Source organism: Mustela lutreola, chromosome 7, assembly GCF_030435805.1.
Source record: "Mustela lutreola isolate mMusLut2 chromosome 7, mMusLut2.pri, whole genome shotgun sequence".
NCBI classification, from domain to species: Eukaryota; Metazoa; Chordata; class Mammalia; order Carnivora; family Mustelidae; genus Mustela; species Mustela lutreola.
In genome coordinates this window covers 39,323,075-39,345,565 of record NC_081296.1, presented here as the reverse complement: position 1 = coordinate 39,345,565, position 22,491 = coordinate 39,323,075, and the positions used below count along the sequence as shown (strand labels likewise).

Below are 22,491 nucleotides of genomic sequence, written 5' to 3'. Positions count from 1 at the left end.
AATCTTAGTCTTAATTTTTTTTTTTTAAAGAAAGGAGGGAAAGTTAAAAAGCTCCTATGTCTGAAAAGAGATATTTGTATCTTTTATGAGTAAACATTTTCATGTCTCTACCATTTTAGGAAACCACCACTGATAACAAGTGACAGAATTCAAGATATTTCTGCCACTGCAAATTTTTGTAAAGACATAAATGATAAACCCTTGGGCATCTGATAAATATTCCTTAAATATATCCACAGAAATATTTTAAAATATACTTCACACTGCTAAAAATTACTTCACCCTAACATAAGAAATGGATTATAACTTACTAAATCAGTTTCTTTTTTCCTTCTTTTCTTTCTTTCTGTTTTTGGTACCTGATGGGAGAGAAATACAGAAACTGTGATATAGCAAAGACAAACATACTTTCTTACTTCTTTGTGAATGCTTAGATTTTTGCTCAACAGGTAATAGTATAAACAGTTTTTTATTGTTCAGAAGAAAATGTGCAGTGCTGGCAAGCAAATGTAAGAAAATTTTTGAATTCAGTGAAACATAGTACCCATAAAAGTGATAGAATAAAAGGATACTTTAGGGATTCTTACCTTTTTAAAACATCATTTCTGTTCAGAAGCCATTCCATATTAATTTAAATGATTATTTTATTTTAGTCATTAACTAAATGATTATTAACTTTTAAGCCTGGACTTTCCATATTTTAGCTCTAAAATACTCTCCATCCCAGAGCTAAATATACAAAGGTATCATATGGGACACAGAAGGCTCTTTTATACATGACATTTCCTAATAACCACAGTATAGGACAATCCAAACTTAACCTTTAAGATTATAAACAAAGGCAATATATGCCTACTAAAAAAATCTTCTGTATAACCTAGACCTAGAACACAAGAACTTTCAAGGATTAATTTATATCTGGCTATTTCAAAAGTGAGTTGAAATGGCTTATAAATTTAAACACATATAAATTAAAATAACTGAAAATAAAACAGGACCTAATCAATAAAAATAGTATTCCTGATACCTAATAATTAAATACCTAATTATTTCAACTGGAGTACTGAAAGAAAACATATAACACAGAACTTTGTCTTCTGTAATATGGATTTCATAAGTTATTTAATAGGGCTGAAGCAAGAATTAACTAAAATATCCAACACCTAGTATAATTTCTGGTACTCAATAAGTAAATGTTGTTATTACTGTTATACAGATTTCAAAAAACACACATTTTCCTAAAACCTAATTCAAGAAGAAATAAAATTTGTGTTTCCTTACAAAAAGGCCATCAAAAGATATAATGAATTACATCTTTTTTTTTTTTTTTAAAGATTTTATTCATTTATTTGACAGGTAGAGATCACAAGTAGGCAGAGAGGCAGGCAGAGAGAGGGGGAAACAGGCTCCCAGCTGAGCAGAGAGCCCATTGCAGGGCTCGATCCCAGGACCCTGGGATCATGACCAGAGCCAAAGGCAGAGGCTTTAACGCAGAGCCACTCCTAGGTGCCCAATGAATTACATCTTTAACCACAGTTTTTCAAAAGGAAATTCATGTAGTGACCTCTATCAAAGTGGAGGGTATAATGCTGAGGACACAATGTTATATTTTAACTCAGCAAAGAATATATTAATTGCAGAAGGTTTAGATAATATGGTCTGATAAACTTTTAAGAAAGACTCTTAAAATGAATTCTTAACTGAATCCTTTTAAAAATCAAACATATCATATTTACCTTTGTGGGTATACAATCCAAAGTTTTGAATTCATTCATATATTCATCCAAAAACACTTTAAAAGTGTTGACCCAAACTCTGACTGGAGATTCACTCCAATCACGCTGCTCAAGCCTCATGGTCTTTTCCAGAATCTGTTCAAATAGTGCGTAGAGGTCTTTATATCGTATGCTTTTCCCATCATCTACCTAATAAGCAATAAGAGAAGACATGTAAGGTATAAAGAATTTATCTAAACACAGAAGATTGATTCAACTTGTATTGGGTAGTGTTAAGAACAAAGACTAGGACCCTTTCTAATGGGCGAGCCCATGAGGTCACACTGTATCTGTAAATGGTCACATTTTATCTGTAAATGCCCTCTCTACTGTGGAATGAATGTCTGCAGAATAAAAACTATTAAATTCTAGCAAAATACCTAACAGTTTAAACAATGTAACAATTTCAGAAAATCCTGGGAACTTCTCCACAAGCCTGGCTTTTAAACTATATTTAGCTATAAAGATTATTTGCATCCCACTTAATTACTTATCACCTCAGAAATGAAACTTGCTTAGATAGTTCCACTCTAAAATTGAAAGAATAAATATTTGAATCCTTGCCTAATAATACATTAGGTAACCATTATTTTATTTTTCCAAAGAATGACATGTTCTGAATAACACTGTACTACTCGTAAAAGACTACATGGGATTACTTTTAACTTATTTAAATAAAGTCTGGAATTTTTGTGAGAGAAATAAGGGGGAGGGTGTTTAACATGACCCAAAGTGTTATATATGTTTAGAATTGGTTTCTCCTTCACTTCCTCAAATAAGTTGAACATTTTTGATCTAGTGTTAGAAAACCACTATTGAGCTCTATTTCATAATTTTGGCACTTCTTATGTTACTTAAGCGTATTGTAGTACCCAACAACCTGAAGTCCCTAATCTAGGAAATACAGGTACGAAGCAGAGAAAGACATGAACATAATAAGCAGTTGCACAGTATTAGAAAAATACGGCCAACGTTATCTCTATGCAAAATTAGTCATTTGCCATAGTCTCATCACTACTCTTATTAGGGTCCTGAAATTCCTTTTTTTTTTCCCAGTATGATTACTCTTTTGTTTGTTTGTTTTTAATTTATTTTTTATTTATTTTCAGCATAACAGTATTCATTATTTTTTCACCACACCCAGTGCTCCTAGGGTCTTGAAATTCCTATTCTCTCAGATTGCATGGTTTATGTTTAAAAAAAAAAAAAAAATTCTTATACTGAGAAAGAAAAAGTAGAGGATACACAAGAAAGTTCTCCTGATTTCTCTTTTCACAATGAATTATAGACTGAACAAAGAAAAATGAATACAAATTATTTTATAAAATATGAAAATTCATAGATTCTAGAGAGCAAAGCATTAATTATTATCTACTTTAGCAAGAAAATAAACTTTCTAAAACATGACAAAGGTCATATAAAATTGTAAGGTAAATCTGAAAGTCAAATAAACTGATATATAAATCAGTGAACATAAACTGCTCTAATTCCACTGGGGAAAAATGTACAATTCCACACATATGAAAATTAGAAGCTAAAGTCATTTAGGATTATGAGAAGTCAAAATAGTAGAAAGCCATAGAATCACTTTTATAATATGTGAATTTATCACCTTATAAGAAGATTCAACATCGTTAAGATAGGGAAAAAAAAACAACTCAAGGAAACTGGAGGAAGGTATTAATCTGAGACCAGTCAGTATTCTTTTCCCTCCTATTCCTAAAACAGAAAGAAGGAATTTGAGAAATCTCTCATTGAACACAGCCTCCATACTATCTTCTACAGCATAGCCAAATTTTTCATATGTTAATTAGTGAATATCTTCTAACACATTCCAACTTACCGCCAAGGCAGACGAATAAAAGCTGAAGATATTCTGCCGAAATTCTTTCAAGGCTTTTTTAAATACAACATCCACTAATGTGTCTTTCTTGCTGTCTTCATTATCTAGATCATTCATCTGGGGGCCACAAAAAGAGTTTTGGTACATAATCAATTAAAAAGAGGTGAATACAACAGTGACACTGATTGGTTCTTCAACAATGACGGTCCTGATGGTCCTGAAAGTGCAAGCCCCTGTTATTACAGGACTTAGGTAAAAGCACGACTAGAGAGTCAACATTTTATTACTACCAGATGATTTCTAAGGTCCTTCTAACACTGGATTATTCTATCATTCTGTTACCAGAGCAAAAACTCCAAGTATGCAATGACAAGCCTCACCTTACCACATGGAATATAATGTGACAATTATGGTAACATGCAAGTCAACAGTAAAGTATAAAACCTTAAATCCTGCCCTCCCAGTCTGAGTAATGCATATCCTATTAGTTACACCTTTTCCATGAAGAATAGACCATCTAACTTACTGAAGCATATGTAAACTTGATCTCTAGGGGCCATATTCTGATAAAAAAAAGTATTCCATAGTCAAAGCCACTTATGGGCCTAACTCAGCATGCAGAGTGTACCTTTTTCAGAAGAAATTCATCCATACTTTTTAAATCACTGACACTTGCTATGATCTGGACAGAGTCATTTTGCCAGTGCATAGACTCCAAAGCCACACTGCTGATCTTCACACTTCGCTTCCGCTTTGCCTTTGGAGAAGGTTCTTTGTTCTCTTTAAACTCCTTCCGGCAACTACCAGGCAATTCTGGGCTCAAAGGAGGTGTCGGATGATACTGAACTAATTCTATAATTCAAGATAAAGTATCCAAAGAAAAATTTTTAGTGAAAATATTGAATTCTCCACATTCTTCTTTTTAAGTTTAACTTCCTTTAGTAAGTCACTGAAGGAAAAATATGTAACCAAAAAGCAAAGTAAAACTAATGTTTGTGGTCAGGCAGTTAAACAATAAATACAGACTGCACAGTTGTACAGAAAATGCATTCTTAAATTACCACTTTTCAATGGAAAATGCTATTATGTCCCCCATGGGGCTAAGGTCTGACACTGAAAACCTGGGTGGAGGTATCTTAAAGAACTGAAGCCTGCATCTCAAATACCTCAGTCCCAAAGGAAGAAAAGGAAGAATATACGTAACCACCCTAGCACATTAAATGCTGACCATTAAGCCAGTCATAGCTTTACTATATTTGTTTGAATGAATATTCAACTATATATGAATCCAGCAAGCCAGTGAAATTTGATAATTATTATTTCATTACTAGGGTCTAAAGCCATAAATACTTCAGTGATATTATCTATAGTTATCGTGGCAACCGGTCTAGGGAGCTAGGAAAGTCAACTAGCTCACTTCTGGGTCTCTTTGGTATTTAGGATTTTCTTATACATCTCCCAAATAATTGTCCAAATTTCTCAAAGAATTCCTGGAATGCATTACATCTTAGTCTGTAATACTGGAAAGCACAACAAATCATCTCTGTTTACAACAGGGAAATGGATACATGTAAGCCCATCAAAATCTAGAACTATACTGGGCTTGCCAAAGCCCTACCTGGGGCTTGATAAATATGTTGGCCTCTTCTCATTTCACATAGCTATTTGTTTCCCCATACATATTCACCTGTCTAATGCTATGTCCTCATTCCTTCTAAAAGCTAATTCTGATAATGAAGAAGAAAAGCAGCCTCCTACATGCTAAATGCTACCTCAGGCAGAAAGAAGACAAGCCCAATCTCAGATATCGCACCAGAATAAAAATTATAAAGATACAAAATATACATATATGCAAGTTAGTATCAATTGATTTTAATTCCATTATATAACAAAGGCATAGAAGTATCTAATAATTTAATTTAGCAAAGTAAATATTATAATAAAAGAAATAATGGTTACTAAAGAAATTATAACACTGTTTCAGTATTAAAAACAAGGGATAACTTAATAAATTACTACCCAAAGATGAATAAGAAGCTACAATCTCTCTCTCTCTATATATATATATCCTCATGAAGCAACACACAATGAAGTCTACTAATGATACATGCTTCAACTTAAGAGCTTTATGCTTCCTTCTTAAAAATAACCATGGAGAATAGAACTGTGAAAAATGAAAAATTTAGAATGATTACTATAAACCAGATTAGATATAGGAAATTGATCCTCTTAGTAATGCAATGGTAAGGATTTCCCAAATTTCCAAACTGAACTTGTAGTATTCACTTAATTTACTATTGATTTTTAACCCTATCAGTTTGCCAACTCATAGATGCAAAGCCACAAAAGACACAAAAACAGGGATCTAACTATAGGTCTACCATTTTTTTCTCTGACACATGGGTGCCTCTGCTTTGGCTCATTCATTCCTATGTGAAACTTGTTAATCTTATTCTCCTTTCCCCTTTGTGTTATCCTAGGTATGAGAAGTTTTGTTTATTTATTGTAACTGGACCTGCTCTATCTTTCCTTTAGAGATAACTTTCTTCCTAGATCTACTTTTTATTTTATTCACCTACCCACTGGTATTTCACCCACTCATTATCACACACCCACCTCTGATATTTATCCACCCGATTTACTGTTGAAGATAGCTGACATCTTTGCATAATGATTAAAAACTCTCATACATGCTTGTGCAAAGGGTTGAGGAAAATGGCATAATCACCTAATGCTGGAATTACTGGAATCCTTAGAGCATTAGTAATTCTAGCATTGAGAAAGGCCAGTTTTCTCAATAGATGAACTAACTACTGGGTATGTCCAAGTGCGTTATGATTGATGCCCCCAAAATTAAAATGACAGCTACAATTATAAAGTCAGTATAGTATAGCAAATACTTGATACATAGTAGGTACTTAAAATATAGCACAGTGGTTAAGAATGTGGCCTCTGGAGCTAGGTTACCTAACTTCACATCTCAGCTTTGCCAACTACTGTGTATAAGGAGATAACTTCTCTGTGCTTCAGCTTTCTCATCTATAAACTGGGAATAATAATCATACCAACCCCCCAAAATTGTGATGAAAAATTAATACATACAACATGCTTAGTACAGAGTATTGCACATGCTAAGCACTTAGCTGCTATTATCTTAATTTCTAATAAAAATACGTATTTGTTAAGTGAATGAATGACAGCTAAATTTGTTAAGTGAATGAATGACAGCTAAATTTTTACACATTAGAAAACTGAGACTAAATGAAGATTCACTATCATTCTTAAAGTTGTTGCTTCACCATTTTGCACCACACTTCCTTGGAACTTCTACACAATGTAATTTTATAATTATCTTTTATTTAAGGAGAGATTTTACAACTCTGGTTCATTACACTATCTGGCCAACAGGATTGCCACTGCAAACACTAGAGGAATAAGAAAGAGTGAACAAATTATAAAGACAATCTCCATTCTTTGTCCATTTTTACCATCTGGAAACTGATGAGATAGAATCGTATCTGAGCCAGCAAGGAATCCCAAAACCTCTGACTGGGTGGCAGCTTTCACTCGGGTAGTCTTCTTCTCCCCTTGTTTCCCTTTGGCCCAGAATCTCATCTTAGCTCTCTGAGGTCTATTTTTAAAAATAAAGGTAAAAATGGAAATTAGTATGTTGCAGTGACAATATTTGCACATCACTTTGAGCTATATAAAGACCTTCATATGTGTTACTTCATTTAACCTTCACACTTAAGTTTAATCATATTTGATCTTCAAATTCACATTTAAATTTCAATCTGGGATGCCTGGGTGGCTCAGCTGGTTGGACAACTTCCTTCGGCTCGGGTCATGATCCCGGAGTCCCGGGATCGAGTCCCGCATCGGGCTCCCAGCTCCACGGGGAGTCTGCTTCTCCCTCTGACCTTCTCCTCGCTCATGCTCTCTCACTGTCTCTCTCTCAAATAAATAAATAAATAAATAAATCTTAAAAAAAAAAATTCAATCTGGAAGGGAGATGGTTTTCTCATCTTGAATACAAGAAATAGTAAGTCCCAGAGATGGTAAATAATTCCCCAAAATAAAATGGCTAAAAACCAGTGAAACTAGAATTCCAACTCAGGTTTTCTGATTCCTAAACTGCCATCTTTTCACTCTTATCTTCTTTCCAGCTTGAACTTTGCATATAAATAACTTAACAACAAAGAAAATACTTTTTAAAACATCACCGATAGCCTATCACTCTAATACGTATTTGTTTACCTTTTTGGGAAGGAGTAATTTCCTTCCATTCCTTATCCTTAAGTATGCCCATTCTTATATCACTGTAATCACGATGAAGATATAATTTTAAATCTTCCCACTTACCATTATAACGATTTTAATGTGACTATTTTATATTTAGAGGTTACCAATATTATTTATTAACAAAGGCCACCATTTATTTGAGTTGTTATTTTGCTCCAGACACAAGTGCTTACATTGGCTACCTTAATTTATTTATAAAAACAAGTTTACTTTCAAACTACTATAACCATTATATACCTGGAAGCTTAAACATTAGGTAACTTTCCCAAAATTACAGTGAGTGACAAAGCTGAAAATGCCTAACTACTTTGCTATACGGCCTCACTTTTAGTGTTTATATATACTCTCCCCCAATAAATAAACCAAAAAACCACCTTAAGATAATAATGACAGCTCAAGTACCTGACCATATATCATGTATCCTAACCCTATACTAGGAGCTTATTTGTCCATTTGTTTTTTTCTTTGTATATGCACTCAGTCAATCAAAAAAACATGAGCATCTACCAGGAGCCAGGTACTATCCCTTTATGATATACCTTATTTTCATGCCTACTATGATAAGTAGCTTTTATTATCCTTATTTTTAACCATGAGCAAACTGAGGCTTGGAAGGCTGATAAAGCTGGAAGTTAAAATCAGGTCTATCTGGTTTTGAAACCCACATCCTTTTTTTCATCATTCTTTTTAAAAAGCCTATTACTACACTTATACATCTCAAGAGTGTAAAGAAAAGTTATTCTAGGGGCACCTGGGTGGCTCAGTGGGTTAAGCCGCTGCCTTCGGCTCGGGTCATGATCTCAGGGTCCTGGGATCGAGTCCCGCATCGGGCTCTCTGCTCAGCAGGGAGTCTGCTTCTCTCTCTCTCTCTCTCTCTCTGCCTGCCTCTCCATCTACTTGTGATTTCTCTCTGTCAAATAAATAAATAAAATCTTAAAAAAAAAAAAAGAAAAGTTATTCTACAAAGGTTACTACAAATGACAGCATCGTTCTGCCATTCTCATTCCTTTTATTTTTTTTAAGATTTTGTTTATTTCACAGAGAGAGACACAGCAAGAGAGGGAGAGAACACAAGCAGGGGAGAGTGGGAGAGGAAGAAGCAGGCTTCCTGCTGAGCAGGGAGCCCAACGTGAGGCTCAATCCCAGGACCCTGGGATCAAAACCTGAGCCAAAGGCAGATGCTTCACCACTGAGCCACCCCGATGCCTGTCATTCCTTTTCTGCTCCCTGGAGGCAAGCCTGATGAATTGATTTAACTGACTTTTTAATATTTACCATACTTACATTGCTGTCATACTTGCAAACACAAGTAATGATTAAGCATATTCCAAGACTACTGTTCTCCACCCTCCAAAAAAACGGGTGTACCCCCAAAAGAATCAAATGGTAATTTGAGTTATCTCAATATATAGTATTTTCTTACAGTTACAGTCACTTTTATTATGCAAATAATATTCACAACTGAGGCATGCAGTTCCCTGCATCATCTGTTGTTTTCTAGAGTCAGTAAGTGTTTTGCTTTACATTTGCTCATTTATCTATGTACAATTCACCTTGAAATGTTTCCCTAGTTGTGTGCATCTCCTTTCAACATGTTCAAACAAAATAGGTACTCCATTTCTTTAAGAAATCTCTCCCAGAGCTTTCCAACCTGCTCCATTGGCATGGTTTCCCTCAGTGCTAGTTGTACAACTTTCCATCATCATGGGAATTCCTTTTGTCTCTATTGTTTTATAATAAAATGTCTTTTAGTATGGGTCTGTCTCCATCCATTATAGTGGGCAATCACTGGGCCCTTTGAATCTGGAAACTCATGTCCTTCAGTTCTTTAAAACTTATTTGAATTACCTTATTAATGATCTGTCCTCCTTGTTTTCTTTGTTCTTTCTGGATCTCCCATTAGTGGCTCACTGGATCTCCTGAAGTGCTACTCTTATCTTTTTGTATTTAAATTCCAGTTAACATACAGTGTAATATTAGTTTCAGGTGAACAATATGGTGATTCAACACTTCCATACAACACCTGTTGCTCATCTTAAGTGCACTCCTTCATCCCCACCACCTATTTCAACGATCCCCTACCTACCTCCCCTCTGCGACCCAACAGTTTTCTATAATTAAGAGTCTGTTTCTTAGTTTGTCTCTCTTCCTCTCTTTCTCCCCTTTGCTCATTTGTTCTCTTTCTTAAATTCAATATATGAGTCACATTTGTTTTTCTTGGACTCATTTTGCTTATTAGCACAGTATCTTCTAGCTCCATCCATGTCATTGCAAATGGCAGGATTTCATTCTTTTTTGATGGCTGAGTAATATTCCACTGTAAACACAAACACATACATACATACCACATCTTCTTTATCCATTTGTCAGTCTATGGACACTTAGGCTGTTTCCATAATTTGGCTATTATAGATAATGCTACTGTAAACATCAGGGTGTATGTATCCCTTCAAATCAATATTTTAGTAACCTTTGGGTAAATACCCAGTAGTGCAAATGCTGGGTTGTAGGGTAGTTCTATTTTTAACTTTTTTGATACTGTTTTCCAGAGTAGTTCCACCAGTCTCCATTTTCACTAACAGTGTTAAGAGAGTTCCCCCTTCTCTACATTCTCAGCAATACTTGTTGCTTCCTATGTTGTTGATTTTAGCCTTTCTGACAGGTGTTAAGATATCTCACTGTAGCTTGATTTATATTTCCCTGTGATGAGTGATGCTGAGTATCTTTTCATGTATCTGTTGGCCATCTGTATATCTTCTTTGGAAAAATGTCTATTCATGTCTCCTGCCCATTTTTCAACTGGATTATTCATTTTTTGAGTGTTGAGTTTTATAAGTTCTTTATATATTTTAGAACTAACTCTTCATCAGATATGTAATTTGCAAGTACCTTATCTCAGAGAGAACTAAAAAATTCAGTGAAGTCAAAAGATATGAGATGCACAGAAATCTGTTGCATTTCTATATACCAGTAATGAAGCAGCAGAAAGAGAAATTAAGGAATCAATCCCATTTCCAGTTGCACTAAAACAATAAGCTTCCTAGGAATAAACTTAATCAAAGAGGTGAAAAAAACTATATTCTATTCTGAAACTATAAAAAGAACTTATGAAAAAAACAAAACAAAACTGAAGATGACACAAAGACATTCCATGCTCATGGATGGGAAGATCAAATATTAAATGTCTATACTACCTAAATCAATTTTCATATCTTTTCTTATCTCTTCCATCTCTTTATCTTTTTGCTCAACCTTCTAAGGTATGTCCTCAACTTTCTTTTCAACTATTGTAGTTGTTTCTTCATGCTATCATACTTTTAATTAAGACTCTTTTTATAATGAATGTTTTTCTTTCATGCAGTTATATTTATTTATGCAGAAGGTCTGTTGATTAGTTTCACTTGTCTGTCTGGAAGTTTTCTTTCCCCTGCATAGTTCATTTCTTCCAAGTTGTAATATATCCATTAGTTTTAGTTTCTTTTGTAAGGTGTTTCTTCATATGTGGTAAAAACAGGGTTAAAAAACAAAACCAAACACTGTTTGGAAATTCAAGTATGCATTGGTGGAGCTTCCAAACTCGTTTTCCCTGTATGATTTTCTGGCTAGTCCATTTTGTAGGGAGAACCCTTGATACAAATATCTCTAGGTCTTCCCTTGGAAGTTGTACAAAAGTCCCAAAGACTTTTTGAACCAACTGCCTAGGGAAACATGAAATGTGGAAACTGAGTGGAAGAAAAAATTAGGGAAATCTTAACATTCAGTATGTAAACATTAAATAAATCTCCTTAATTCAAATATGTACCCAAATCCTCGAATGTATCAGAGAACCTCCAAGAACAGAGATCTTCTATTTTATCCTTTCCAGAGACTTAATCTCTACGTTTCTGCTAGGATTGGGGAAGATCAGTCAGCCAGATGTTTCTTACTCAGGTTTACCCAGTTGGTTTAGGATTCAGCTTTCTTCTACCTATTAAGACATTTAAAATTTGTCTATTTACTTTTTGGAGTCCACAGTTTTATTACAGTTGTCTCCAGTTGTCTGTTTGTTGTTGTTTGTCCTACATAAGTTTTGTCATTTTAGCAATTCTGGAGGAAGAAGTAGAAATTAAATTCATATATTTAGTCTGCTATCTCCAGACATTTATCTATTGTGCTACGGTGTATCTTTCTCCCACAAGTTGATCTCTAGCATAATCTGGTCTGGATTTGCATGATCATGGATTATGCCTCTACAGATATTGAGGAAATGGCCTTTAATAGGACCAGAAAGATTTCAGCGTCATCTTCGAGTGTTCAGTGAGGGTTCAACTGCCTTATACAACACAAATATAACAGACACAGATATTTACCTGACAAATAATAACTCCATATACTCTCTTAAAGGGAACAATTATTTCCTGAACGTCTTTTTTCCAGTTCCATTTGTAAAACATTTAACTCAGAACAGAAAACAAATCCAAAGCTGGGAAATATTTTCACTCTCAGCTGATTCAATCTCCATTCTTTTACAACAAAAAAACCACAGGTGATATAAGGATTTAAAGACTTTACCCAAATCACACTGCTAAATACATAGAAAGATAAAGCTCATCATGTAAATCTGAATTATCATGTGCCTGTCATATAGTAGGCACTTAATATTTGTTGAAAAATGAATTTAAAATGATACCTTATATCCGAATCTGAAGCTTTCTGCCTCACTGCCAATTTTGTAATCTCTCCTTGAGACATAGTCTTATGAAGCTTTGCTTCTTCATCAACTGAAGAAAATCGCTGTGACGTCTGTAATAATTACATATATGAAAGACTTTAAAGCCAAGTAACCATATAATACTGTAAATAAACTCAAGTTACAGAATTGAGAATTACATCTATTAAAAATACATAAAACTACGTTCATATTGTTCAGCCGCAATAAAATAAAAGAACCTACTAAAAATTTTATTAACTTCCTAGAATAATCTGATATAAAGAGAACTTGGGTCAATGAAATGCTGAACAGGACCTCCCAGAGTTCATGTTTTCTGACAACTTAACAATATCAAGTGGAAAGGTAAGAAAAAAGTCAAAGCCAACTAAACATACAGACAAAAGATTCAGAATCTGATAAATCTAGAGGATGAAGTACAGTCTTTCATGCGTCCTTTTATGTGTCCCTACAGGTAGTAATTACTTTTATGATATAATTTGCTACTATAGATTTTTATTATACCTAGTCAAGGATTAAAGAAAGGAAAAAAAACCACGAAGGATCAAACATTATCACCACTAATGGTCTAAACTATAAACAACTTACATGGCTTTATCAAACTGGGAACTGAATTTCAATGGGCAATTCTTGTTCCATTTATTTACAATGTGCCCCTTTAAGGAAAATCCCATTCAGAAGAGAAAATTTCTTGTTACCTATTCAAATCCTTTCCTAATATTTCATTTTTCTATAATTATAGTATCTTTTCTTTGGCCTTTTAGTCTGCTGCAACAGTGACCAGTTTTATCCTCATGCCTGAAACAACCAAAACCAAAAACAAAACAGAAACCCAGACAAAATAGTAAGAACAAAAAGTTATCATGATGATGGACAATTATTCTCAGGAGATGGGAAACAAAAGAAGTGAGTCCTTCATCTGCCCCAGCTTAGTACCTTGAGACAGTTTCCAAACTGTGACACAGAGAGAGGGTTCCAGGAGAACCCTGGCAGACTCTCTGAGTTGAACACATCAAGTTCAAAGTCCAGAGACTAGAGACTGAGAGAGAGAGAGAGAGAGAGAGAGAGAGAACTGAAGAGGAAAAAGATACACAAATAAAAAACTGTGGAGATCTTCAGAGGGTATTTAGCTGAGTACTAATCAACACTTCTATGTCAGACAACTACCCAACACCAGGCAAAGGACCACCTGAAAGGTTTAAAGGTAATAGTGCCCAGCACTTACCAAAAGCCAGTAACTGTGCTTGTGCCCAAGTCAGAACATATGACTTTATGATTCCCAGGGTATTGGGTGAAGTATATAGCAGGATCTTGCCTCAGTAGTCAAGAGTAAGTGCTAGTCAAAAATAAGCCCTAGGTGAAAAACTTCTCTGTTTGGACCTAACAAATCTTAAGTTTAATTCAATAAAAACTGTATATAAAGTGTAAAAAATGATTTTATTTACATATAAATATTAAAATGATTACTGCAGACTGATTAACAGATCTCTTCCCATTGTTTCTTTCTTTCTCCCCACCCTGCCCTCCTACCCTTCTTCTTCTTCTTCTTCTTCTTCTTCTTCGGTGGTGAGAGCACCTGAAATCTCTCTTAGAAAATTTCCAGCATTCAATACAATGAGACTAACAAATCCTTAGGAACAAACTCCTTCCATAATCAAGCTCTGAAATATTACTGGAACGTAACAGTCTCAAGAATATTAATCAGATACAAACGTATCCATAGTACCCAACAAGACAAAATCTACAATGCCAGGCATCCAATAATAAATAAGGAGGCATGCAAAGAAATAACAATATATTACTGACAAGGAGGAGAAAAAGTCAATCCATCTATAGTGACTCAAAACTGACACAAATATTGAGTACGAGGAGATCAGAGAACTAACTAAAGGGAAAGAACTTAAAATTGCATGTGATTCAAGGTGACATATTTTTAAAGGCACTGCTTCTGAGGAAAATTAGGGTAAAAAGGAACGAAGGGGTGCCTTTTAGAGATTGAGTAGTGAAGAAAAGAAGCAGAAGAGGAATATTTAGAATCTAACAAGGCAAAACAGAAGCAAAAAATGGAGGACACAACATTGCCTCCAACACACACACACACACACACACACACACACACACACACACACACCTAACAGACTCCAAACAGGATGCCTGCAAAAAACCTTTTCATTTTTACACTGATACAAGAGGAAGCTCTTGAAATCAAGTTACTTATAAACTATCCCAAATGCACAACATGAATAAAGACAAAATCTACACAAGCTACAATAAGAAAACAAAGAAAATTAGAACCAAAACAACTTAGATGATAACCCATCTTCCACCAAACATACAGAAACCAAGCATGAAGCAGGAAACTGTAAAGTAAAAATGAATTAAATAACCTCATGAAACACCATAATGAATCAAAAACTAAAAAACTAAAAATAGAAACGAGCCCCCCCACCTCAATAAAAACCAGGAAGAATGAAGGGAGTTGAGTGAACTCACGAAAGAAATAAAAAGATAGTGAAGAATAACTTAGAACATGCCCAAGGAAGAAAAAATGCAAATGCAGATTTAAAAGGCAGAAAGATAATAAACAAATAAAGATAATAAAGAATAGAAAGTATAGGGCGCCTGGGTGGCTCAGTGGTTAAGCCGCTGCCTTCGGCTCAGGTCATGATCTCAGGGTCCTGGGATCGAGTCCCGCATCGGGCTCTCTGCTCAGCAGGGAGCCTGCTTCCTCCTCTCTCTCTCTCTGCCTGCCTCTCTGCCTACTTGTGATTTCTCTCTGTCAAATAAATAAATAAATAAATAAATCTTTAAAAAAAAAAAAAAAAAAAAAAAGAATAGAAAGTATAAATGAGTAAAAAATAATCAGAAAGAACATGGTTGAGATGGAAGACAGAAAAAGAAGAAAAAAACTTATTTATTGGATTCCCTAAACAAGAAAAACAAAATAATGGGACACAGTATTTAAAACTGCAAAGTATGAAAGTGTTTCAAACATAAGGCAAAACCAGGATTTATATATATGAGGATATGCAAAAGAATATGTAAAATTATACATGCTGACAAATTATAAATAAAAGCCTAAAAAAAGAAGGGAGAGGGGAAGTAGAGACAAGAATAATTCATCAATAGTTGTGTCAAAATAGGTGAGAATTTAAAAATATTATTATAACTGACTAACTTGAGAATAATTGGTTAAATTAAAATACAGTAAATTAAGGCATTTTAAAAAGTCATATACAAATCAACAGAAAAAGAAACCCCCATATCAAAAGAAATTTTAAAAAGTGAAACAGCAAAAAAGTAACATAAAAACAGCAAATTTAACATAATACAAAATAACAACATAAGATTATTAAGAAAGATAATTGAGTCTGCATCTATCAGTTATATCAATAAATAGGAATAGGTTTAACTCATCTATAATGCAAAAATTTTTTAAATTTGGCTCACAAAGTAGGAACCAACTATACTGCATACAAACACACACCTAAAACAAAAGGATCCAGAAAGGCTAAAAGAAAAAGGATGAGAAAAAGTATTCCAGGCAAATGGAAATAATTAAGAAAGCACAGGCTGTGATATTATGATTTAAGTAGAATTCAAGCAAAAGCACTTAATGTAACAAAGTCACAATTCAGAAAGAAGAGGAAACTTTAAAATATTCTCTATACAAGACCGATCAAATGGTACAAAAAATAGTAAGGATACAGAAGACTCATAATCAGTAAGGAAGAGATTATGGTTATATACTGAAATTTTACATTCTGAATACAGAATATACTTACGTTAAAAACGCACATGGTACTTTCTCAAAAACTGACCACATATTAACAAAGAAAATGATGAGGAAATTTGATCATTATAAATAATCTTTTATCATAACATAGTTAAACCAGAAATTTTAAAAAGTTAAAAAATAAAAATGTCCTTCCTCTGAAAACAAAAAAATTTTCACTGAACAAGGTTTGGGCAAAAAATAATATAAACTGAAATTACCGATTTTCTCAAAAAATAATTAAAAACTTAACACACATTAGAATAAACAAGATACAACTAAAGTAATGGTCAGAAGAAAATTCACAGCCTTAAAAATCTGTATCAATAAAAATAACTCAAATAAATGAATTAAATTCCTCCACTTAAAAGGTAGAAAAATAAGAAATTTAGAAATAAGAATTTAGGAAAAACAAATTAAAAATAAGGAAATTTTTTAAAAATAAGGAAATAAGTAACAAAGGTAAAAGCAGAATTCAGTGGAGAATGGGGGGTAGGGGAAACTAGGGATAATAAATAAATCAAAACCCTATTATTTTGGAAAAAAGTAAAAACAGACAAGTGATTAGCTAACTTAAAGAAAAAAAGGAAAAAACACAAATTTACAAAATATGAAATGACAGAAGGGAAATAACCATTGAAACAGAATTTTTAGAGAACATGAGACTAATTTCCAGACTTCAATGCAAATAAACCTGAAATTTAGATGAAATTAATAATTCCCTAAGAAAAAATTATTTACCAAAATTGGTTCTATTAGATAGAAAGCTTACAAGACTAATTTATCTATAAGAAATACAGTTAATTATCAAGGAATTCTGCCACAAAAAAGTCCCAGATGGTTTCACGGGGAAATTCTACCAAAGCTTTAAGTGCAGAAAGTTGTGATGCTATAAACCAACCCTAACCTTTTGGGGAAATAAAATACATATAAATATCAAGTGTAGGGGCACCTGGGTGGCTCTATCAGTTAAGCACCTGACTTCAGCTGAGGTCATAATCTCAGAGTCCTGGTTTAAGCCCAATGTTGAACTCCCCGCTCAGCAGTCTGCTTGTCTCTCTCCTTCTGCTTCTCCCCCTGCTTGTGCTCTCTCCCCCTCTCTCAAATAAATAAATAAAATATTTTTAAAAGAAATTAATTAAGAATAAATAAATAGGTAGATAAATACTAAGTGTATGCAACAGTATAGCTGTTACATTGGGACTACCAATCCAAACCTTTTATGTCATAAACTCTGTTCAATATCAACCAGATTTCCAATTTGCAAGAACCATCTCAAAATTACCGGTACAGGTTCTAAAATTCTATAAACATCCTCTCCTGGCTTCCCCTTCCTGAGAAATTCCTAAGACCTAGTCAAAGTAGATTTTCCTTTACTTTCTGTAAAACAAGCTAAAAAACTTAAGTCTTGCTCAATCAACAGGTTTTTCTGGCAGTTTTTTGTGGAGTGAGCAGTGGAGAGAAGGAAAATTCAACACTGATAAGGATTGGAGAATATTTCAGATAATAACAAACACAAACAAGAACATAAGAAGTGACAGAAGTTTGGGGATAAAATGAGAAATTTTTCATACTGGAGATAAAGAAGACAAATTTTGGAGAGCTACTTGGGAGTCATGCCCATAGAGAGGATTGTCCAGGGATAACAGAGGAAACTATAATGTTACCTATACCAATTCTACTAATAAGGAAAAGAAACGATGTGACTAACTCACTTACCATCCAAAATACTGAGAGACTAAAAAACTATATGAAAACCACTTTAAAAATATTATGTGGCAGAACATGTCATTATTCTTGAGTGAAAGCCAACAGAGTGGATGGAGGAACTGAGTGAGAGCAGCATCTGGAGATTGAAGTTATTCAAATGGCAGAATTAAAGGCAGAAAGTTAAAACAAAACACCAAAGTCACAAGGAAGGTAGCTACTACTCTTGTCTCTACTTCTCTTAGCAGGTAACAGCTAATTAATGACTGATGAATCGAGGAAGTAATGCTTAGGGAATCCTCTTCAGGTAATTCATATAGGACTGTCTTTATCCCATTAGATCAGTTATTTCACAAATGGAAAGGTCAGATGGCTTCCTCCAAAACTGAGTAACACTCTTTTTAGCAAATGTCAGAGTTACAGGATCACTTTGTCCAGAAAAAAACCAGAAACAAAAATAAACACACACACACACACACACACACACATACAACCAAGTTTTTAAAAATCCATGTGCCTAGAAAATCAAGTGTATTTAAAATTCTAGAGATATTTGGATTTTATGACAATTCAGTAAATCCCATTTACAATCAATTAGTCTTTATCTTTACAATATCAGAGAACATTAGAACACGGCAAATTTTTAAGATAAACAAAGAGAAACACTTTAAACTGTTCCTACCCTTTCCACCCCCATCCCCAATAAGTATCTATCAGCATATTCTAGAAAGCAAAGCTTCTTCATGCAAGTGTCCACCAGAAACAAACACCACCACCTGTTCCTAAAATAGCTAGTGACGAAACAGAAGGACAGCAAGAGAGCTGGAGAAGAGACTATATTCACTGTGCAGGGAGGCAGAGTGCTCTACAACTACGGGCATGCAGTGACCGTCAAGCAGGTGAACAGAATCACAGGCAGAGGCTACCAGCTAGAACCCTTAAAGGGGTGAATGCTCCAAGCAGAAAGCCCAACTTCTGGTTCATCTCATTAAGAGTTTTCACAGTGAGGAAGAATTCTACCACCAAAAGGACTAAGGTTTGTAACAAAGAAAACTCTCAGGAACAAAACAGCAATTACAAATGTTAAGTTCTTCCACGAATGAAAAATCTATGTATACTTTAGAGAATAATTTAAGTATGCTCCCCATCTACACTTAAAAAAGCAATACTTTTCATTAAATTAGTTGTTCCATAATATAATTTCATCTTTAACTACTAATCCTATGGTAAAGTATGTTTCATTATTTATAACTCAAAAACAGGGCACTTCCAAAATGGAGTTATTTTAACCTACACTGAAAAGAGGGCTTTGGCTCTAATTACATATCTTAATGGATATACAAATTATTTCCAATCTTTACAGTCCTACAGTTTAGCTCAAAGTAATGACTCATTTATCTAATTAGAGAACTTGTCATATATTTTTTTTATTTTTTCTTTTTCTTAGAAGATCAATATTATCATTTAAAAACAGTATTTCTAACAGAAGATAAAGACAATAAGGATATTCTAGAAATTAGCAGAAAATTTAATTCTTTGGTCCTATTTAAATTGTTTAACAAACAGTTTAAAATAATTCAAAGATAAAATACTTAATGACAAAAGAAGACAAACCGAGAACTTTCCTACCATAATGAACAGATACTAAAGAAGAATATTAGAAATCCAACTTCAGGATATGAATGGAAATAAAATGCATATATCACTCCACTTGATCAATGATAATGTTTGTATATGTAGTATAAATTAGACATACGGAGTCCCTATATTGTGTATTTTCCACGACAATTCCAAAAATCAAACATTTTATATCCATAAATACATTCACACTTGTCAAACTATATATTCCTAATTTTGGTTGAAAAATGATCATAAAGTTATATTCTGAGTGAAATATTAAGACTAAGTGCAGCTTTATTCAAATATAACTCCAATGTTGTAATTTTTGATCAATACAAATTCATAATACATACAGCCTTCTACCTGGGTAGGTTGGTTCAGGAAAACATTTTTGGCATGGCTCATTAAATTTTTTAGAAAATCATGTTTATTTTCTAGTACTAAAAATGGGGGAGACAAAGCAAGTTTAAAGGCAAAAACAAAAAAAACAAAAAAAGGAAAAGATATTTCCATTTCAGTTAAAAGCAACTAGACTATTAAACATGTAGCCTATTCACTAGACAAAGGATCAATTAGCAAACTATGGCCAAAATATCAAGTACAGCCTGCTGCCTGTTTTTGTAAGTAGTTTTACTGGAACAAAGCCTTGCCCGTTTGTTTTCTTATGTCTATGGCTGTTTTCACTCTACAGTGGCAAGTTAAATAGTTGCAACAGAAACTAAAGGATCCACAAAATCTAAAACATTTACTATCTGGTCCTTTACAGAAAAAAAGTGTGAAGGCCCCTAACTCTAGACCTTTTAAGATAGAATAGAAAATCTCTACCTTAGTGCTAAATTAAATAACCTTAATTTTCCCTAATTTATGATTTGACATACACTGTTAAAGTGTCCTTTATCTGAGTCCTAATAAATTAAAGTTTAGCTTTGTTGCTGTGTTCACTGAGGTTTCCCATGTACAAACCACTATACGAGGAAGAAGCTGTGAAGGTTAGCTTTAGATTAGCAAAGGCTATTCACTATTCCCATCAGATTTGTTTGGTGCCTATTTTTCTTATATTGCTGTAAAATTACCATTTCGGAGTCACTGTGAGAGGCCTGACCCAGGCTGGGTGCAGGCCCTAGCTCAGAGTGAGAAGCTTGGTCAAGGGAGAGAAGGGGCTCAATAATGTCATCGTAATCATCTTCCTCTGTATCCCCCTCCCCATCGGCAAAAGTACCTCTAGTCAAGAAATCGGAGCGCGTCCGCGCCATTCGAGCTTTCTTTTTATGGGCCGGTCTGGCAACCTGCTTGACCAAATGATAAAACAAATAACATAACAATGTTCTGTTTTGGTTTTTTTGGGAGATGATGCCAATGAAAGACAGAGAGGTCATGAATTTCTTGAAACATCCCTCCACCCCGCTTGCAGTGTCCTTTCTACAAGAAGTGACAGAGATAATCAAAAGCAATCTATATACATTACTCTGGACAAAGGACAAAAATGGAAGCCAAATCTACACTGTTCTCTATAGCCAAGGAAATCATCTTTCACCGCCATGATATATCACCAAAGCCACTTGCATAAATTGCCTTTAGTAAGCAAAATCTTTTTTGTAAACATAATCTGGGATTTTAGTCAACATTCCTTCCCTGAAGTACACCTCCTTAAGTTTGTAACAGACTTAACTCATGGCTTCTTTCGAATAACACTTGGGAGTAACTGCATACATGAGGTCTTTTACCTAGAATAATGATTCCCAAAACAGGTGCATCTATTTTGCATAAAAGATAGATAAAATTAAATACTTACCTCTCCTTTGCCCGGCCCAGTTAACTTCACAGGTTTCCAATTTGGTTCATCTTGTTTACGGAGTTGAAGATTTCCACTGTTTAAGGCTTCCTTGCTGACACTAAGGATAATAAATAACAGGATTATAATTCAATTCTTAGCAGACATCCCATGGCAGCAGTCTTAAAGTACAGCATGAAATATAGCCTAACAAGACAAATCAAAGAATTCTAGCAAATTACATTAAATACTTCCAGACTTTATTCAATTTCCAAAACAATATATCCATTTTTTTCTGCTTCCCTAATTAATAGTATTATCAAGAACTGACATATGTGACTGGATTACTAGAGGCCTGTCCCTGTAATCACTGGGTATATTCCACTATGGCCTATGTTTAAGACTAGTAGCAGCAGAATTAGCTCAGGAAAACAAATGGATTTGATGATAAGGGAAAACATCACATCCCCAAACCTTATAGTCTTAGAAGGGACCTTTTATTCTAATCATTATAAAATACCTGATAAGTAGCTATAAGTGATATAGGTCCCATTACTTTGTTTTATACTGAGATGGTTCCTATTGGCTAGCAAATCTTCTGACACCCCTCTTCAGCTTTCATCTACTGTATTAGTTTTAAAACTTTGTTATACAGAACAAAATCAAAACTAGCAGGATAACAAATTGTTATCAAGTTAAAGGAGGTATGCCATACAGCGATATTACCTAGTGGAAACTTAATTTTGCTTGAATAACCACACAATGTGACTATTTTATCATTAAATTCTATGTAGAAATGGATATCTGATGAAAACGTGAATTGAACCCAAAACTTTCATGGTCCCAATTACCTATATTAACTCAGTAGCATGAGTTTTAAAATTTATCAATAACATATTGCTCATCTCTCCTTAGCAGAACTATAAGCTCACTAAGAATCATATCTTATCTTTTAGCGTACTGCTGGGTTTAAAGTAGACACTAACTTAT

At 34.1% G+C, this 22,491-nt stretch overlaps 1 protein-coding gene across 10 annotated transcripts in view; it reads right to left on the bottom strand.

Annotated features, from left to right (window-relative positions):
- MYO9A (myosin IXA) overlaps window positions 1–22,491 on the bottom strand; it is a 297,273-nt gene that overhangs the window by 83,533 nt on the left and 191,249 nt on the right. For 7 of the 10 annotated variants that reach the window (XM_059180512.1, XM_059180509.1, XM_059180516.1 and 4 more), the window contains 8 exons: window positions 21,523–21,622; window positions 20,804–21,019; window positions 12,590–12,702; window positions 7,107–7,249; window positions 4,247–4,470; window positions 3,619–3,735; window positions 1,737–1,925; window positions 312–359 (listed from right to left, as the gene is read on the bottom strand). In XM_059180512.1, coding sequence (XP_059036495.1) covers window positions 312–359; window positions 1,737–1,925; window positions 3,619–3,735; window positions 4,247–4,470; window positions 7,107–7,249; window positions 12,590–12,702; window positions 20,804–21,019; window positions 21,523–21,622 — 1,150 coding nt within the window. The remainder of the gene's footprint in view (window positions 1–311; window positions 360–1,736; window positions 1,926–3,618; window positions 3,736–4,246; window positions 4,471–7,106; window positions 7,250–12,589; window positions 12,703–20,803; window positions 21,020–21,522; window positions 21,623–22,491) is intronic. The other 3 variants (XM_059180517.1, XM_059180518.1, XM_059180513.1) reach the window with 2 other exon arrangements.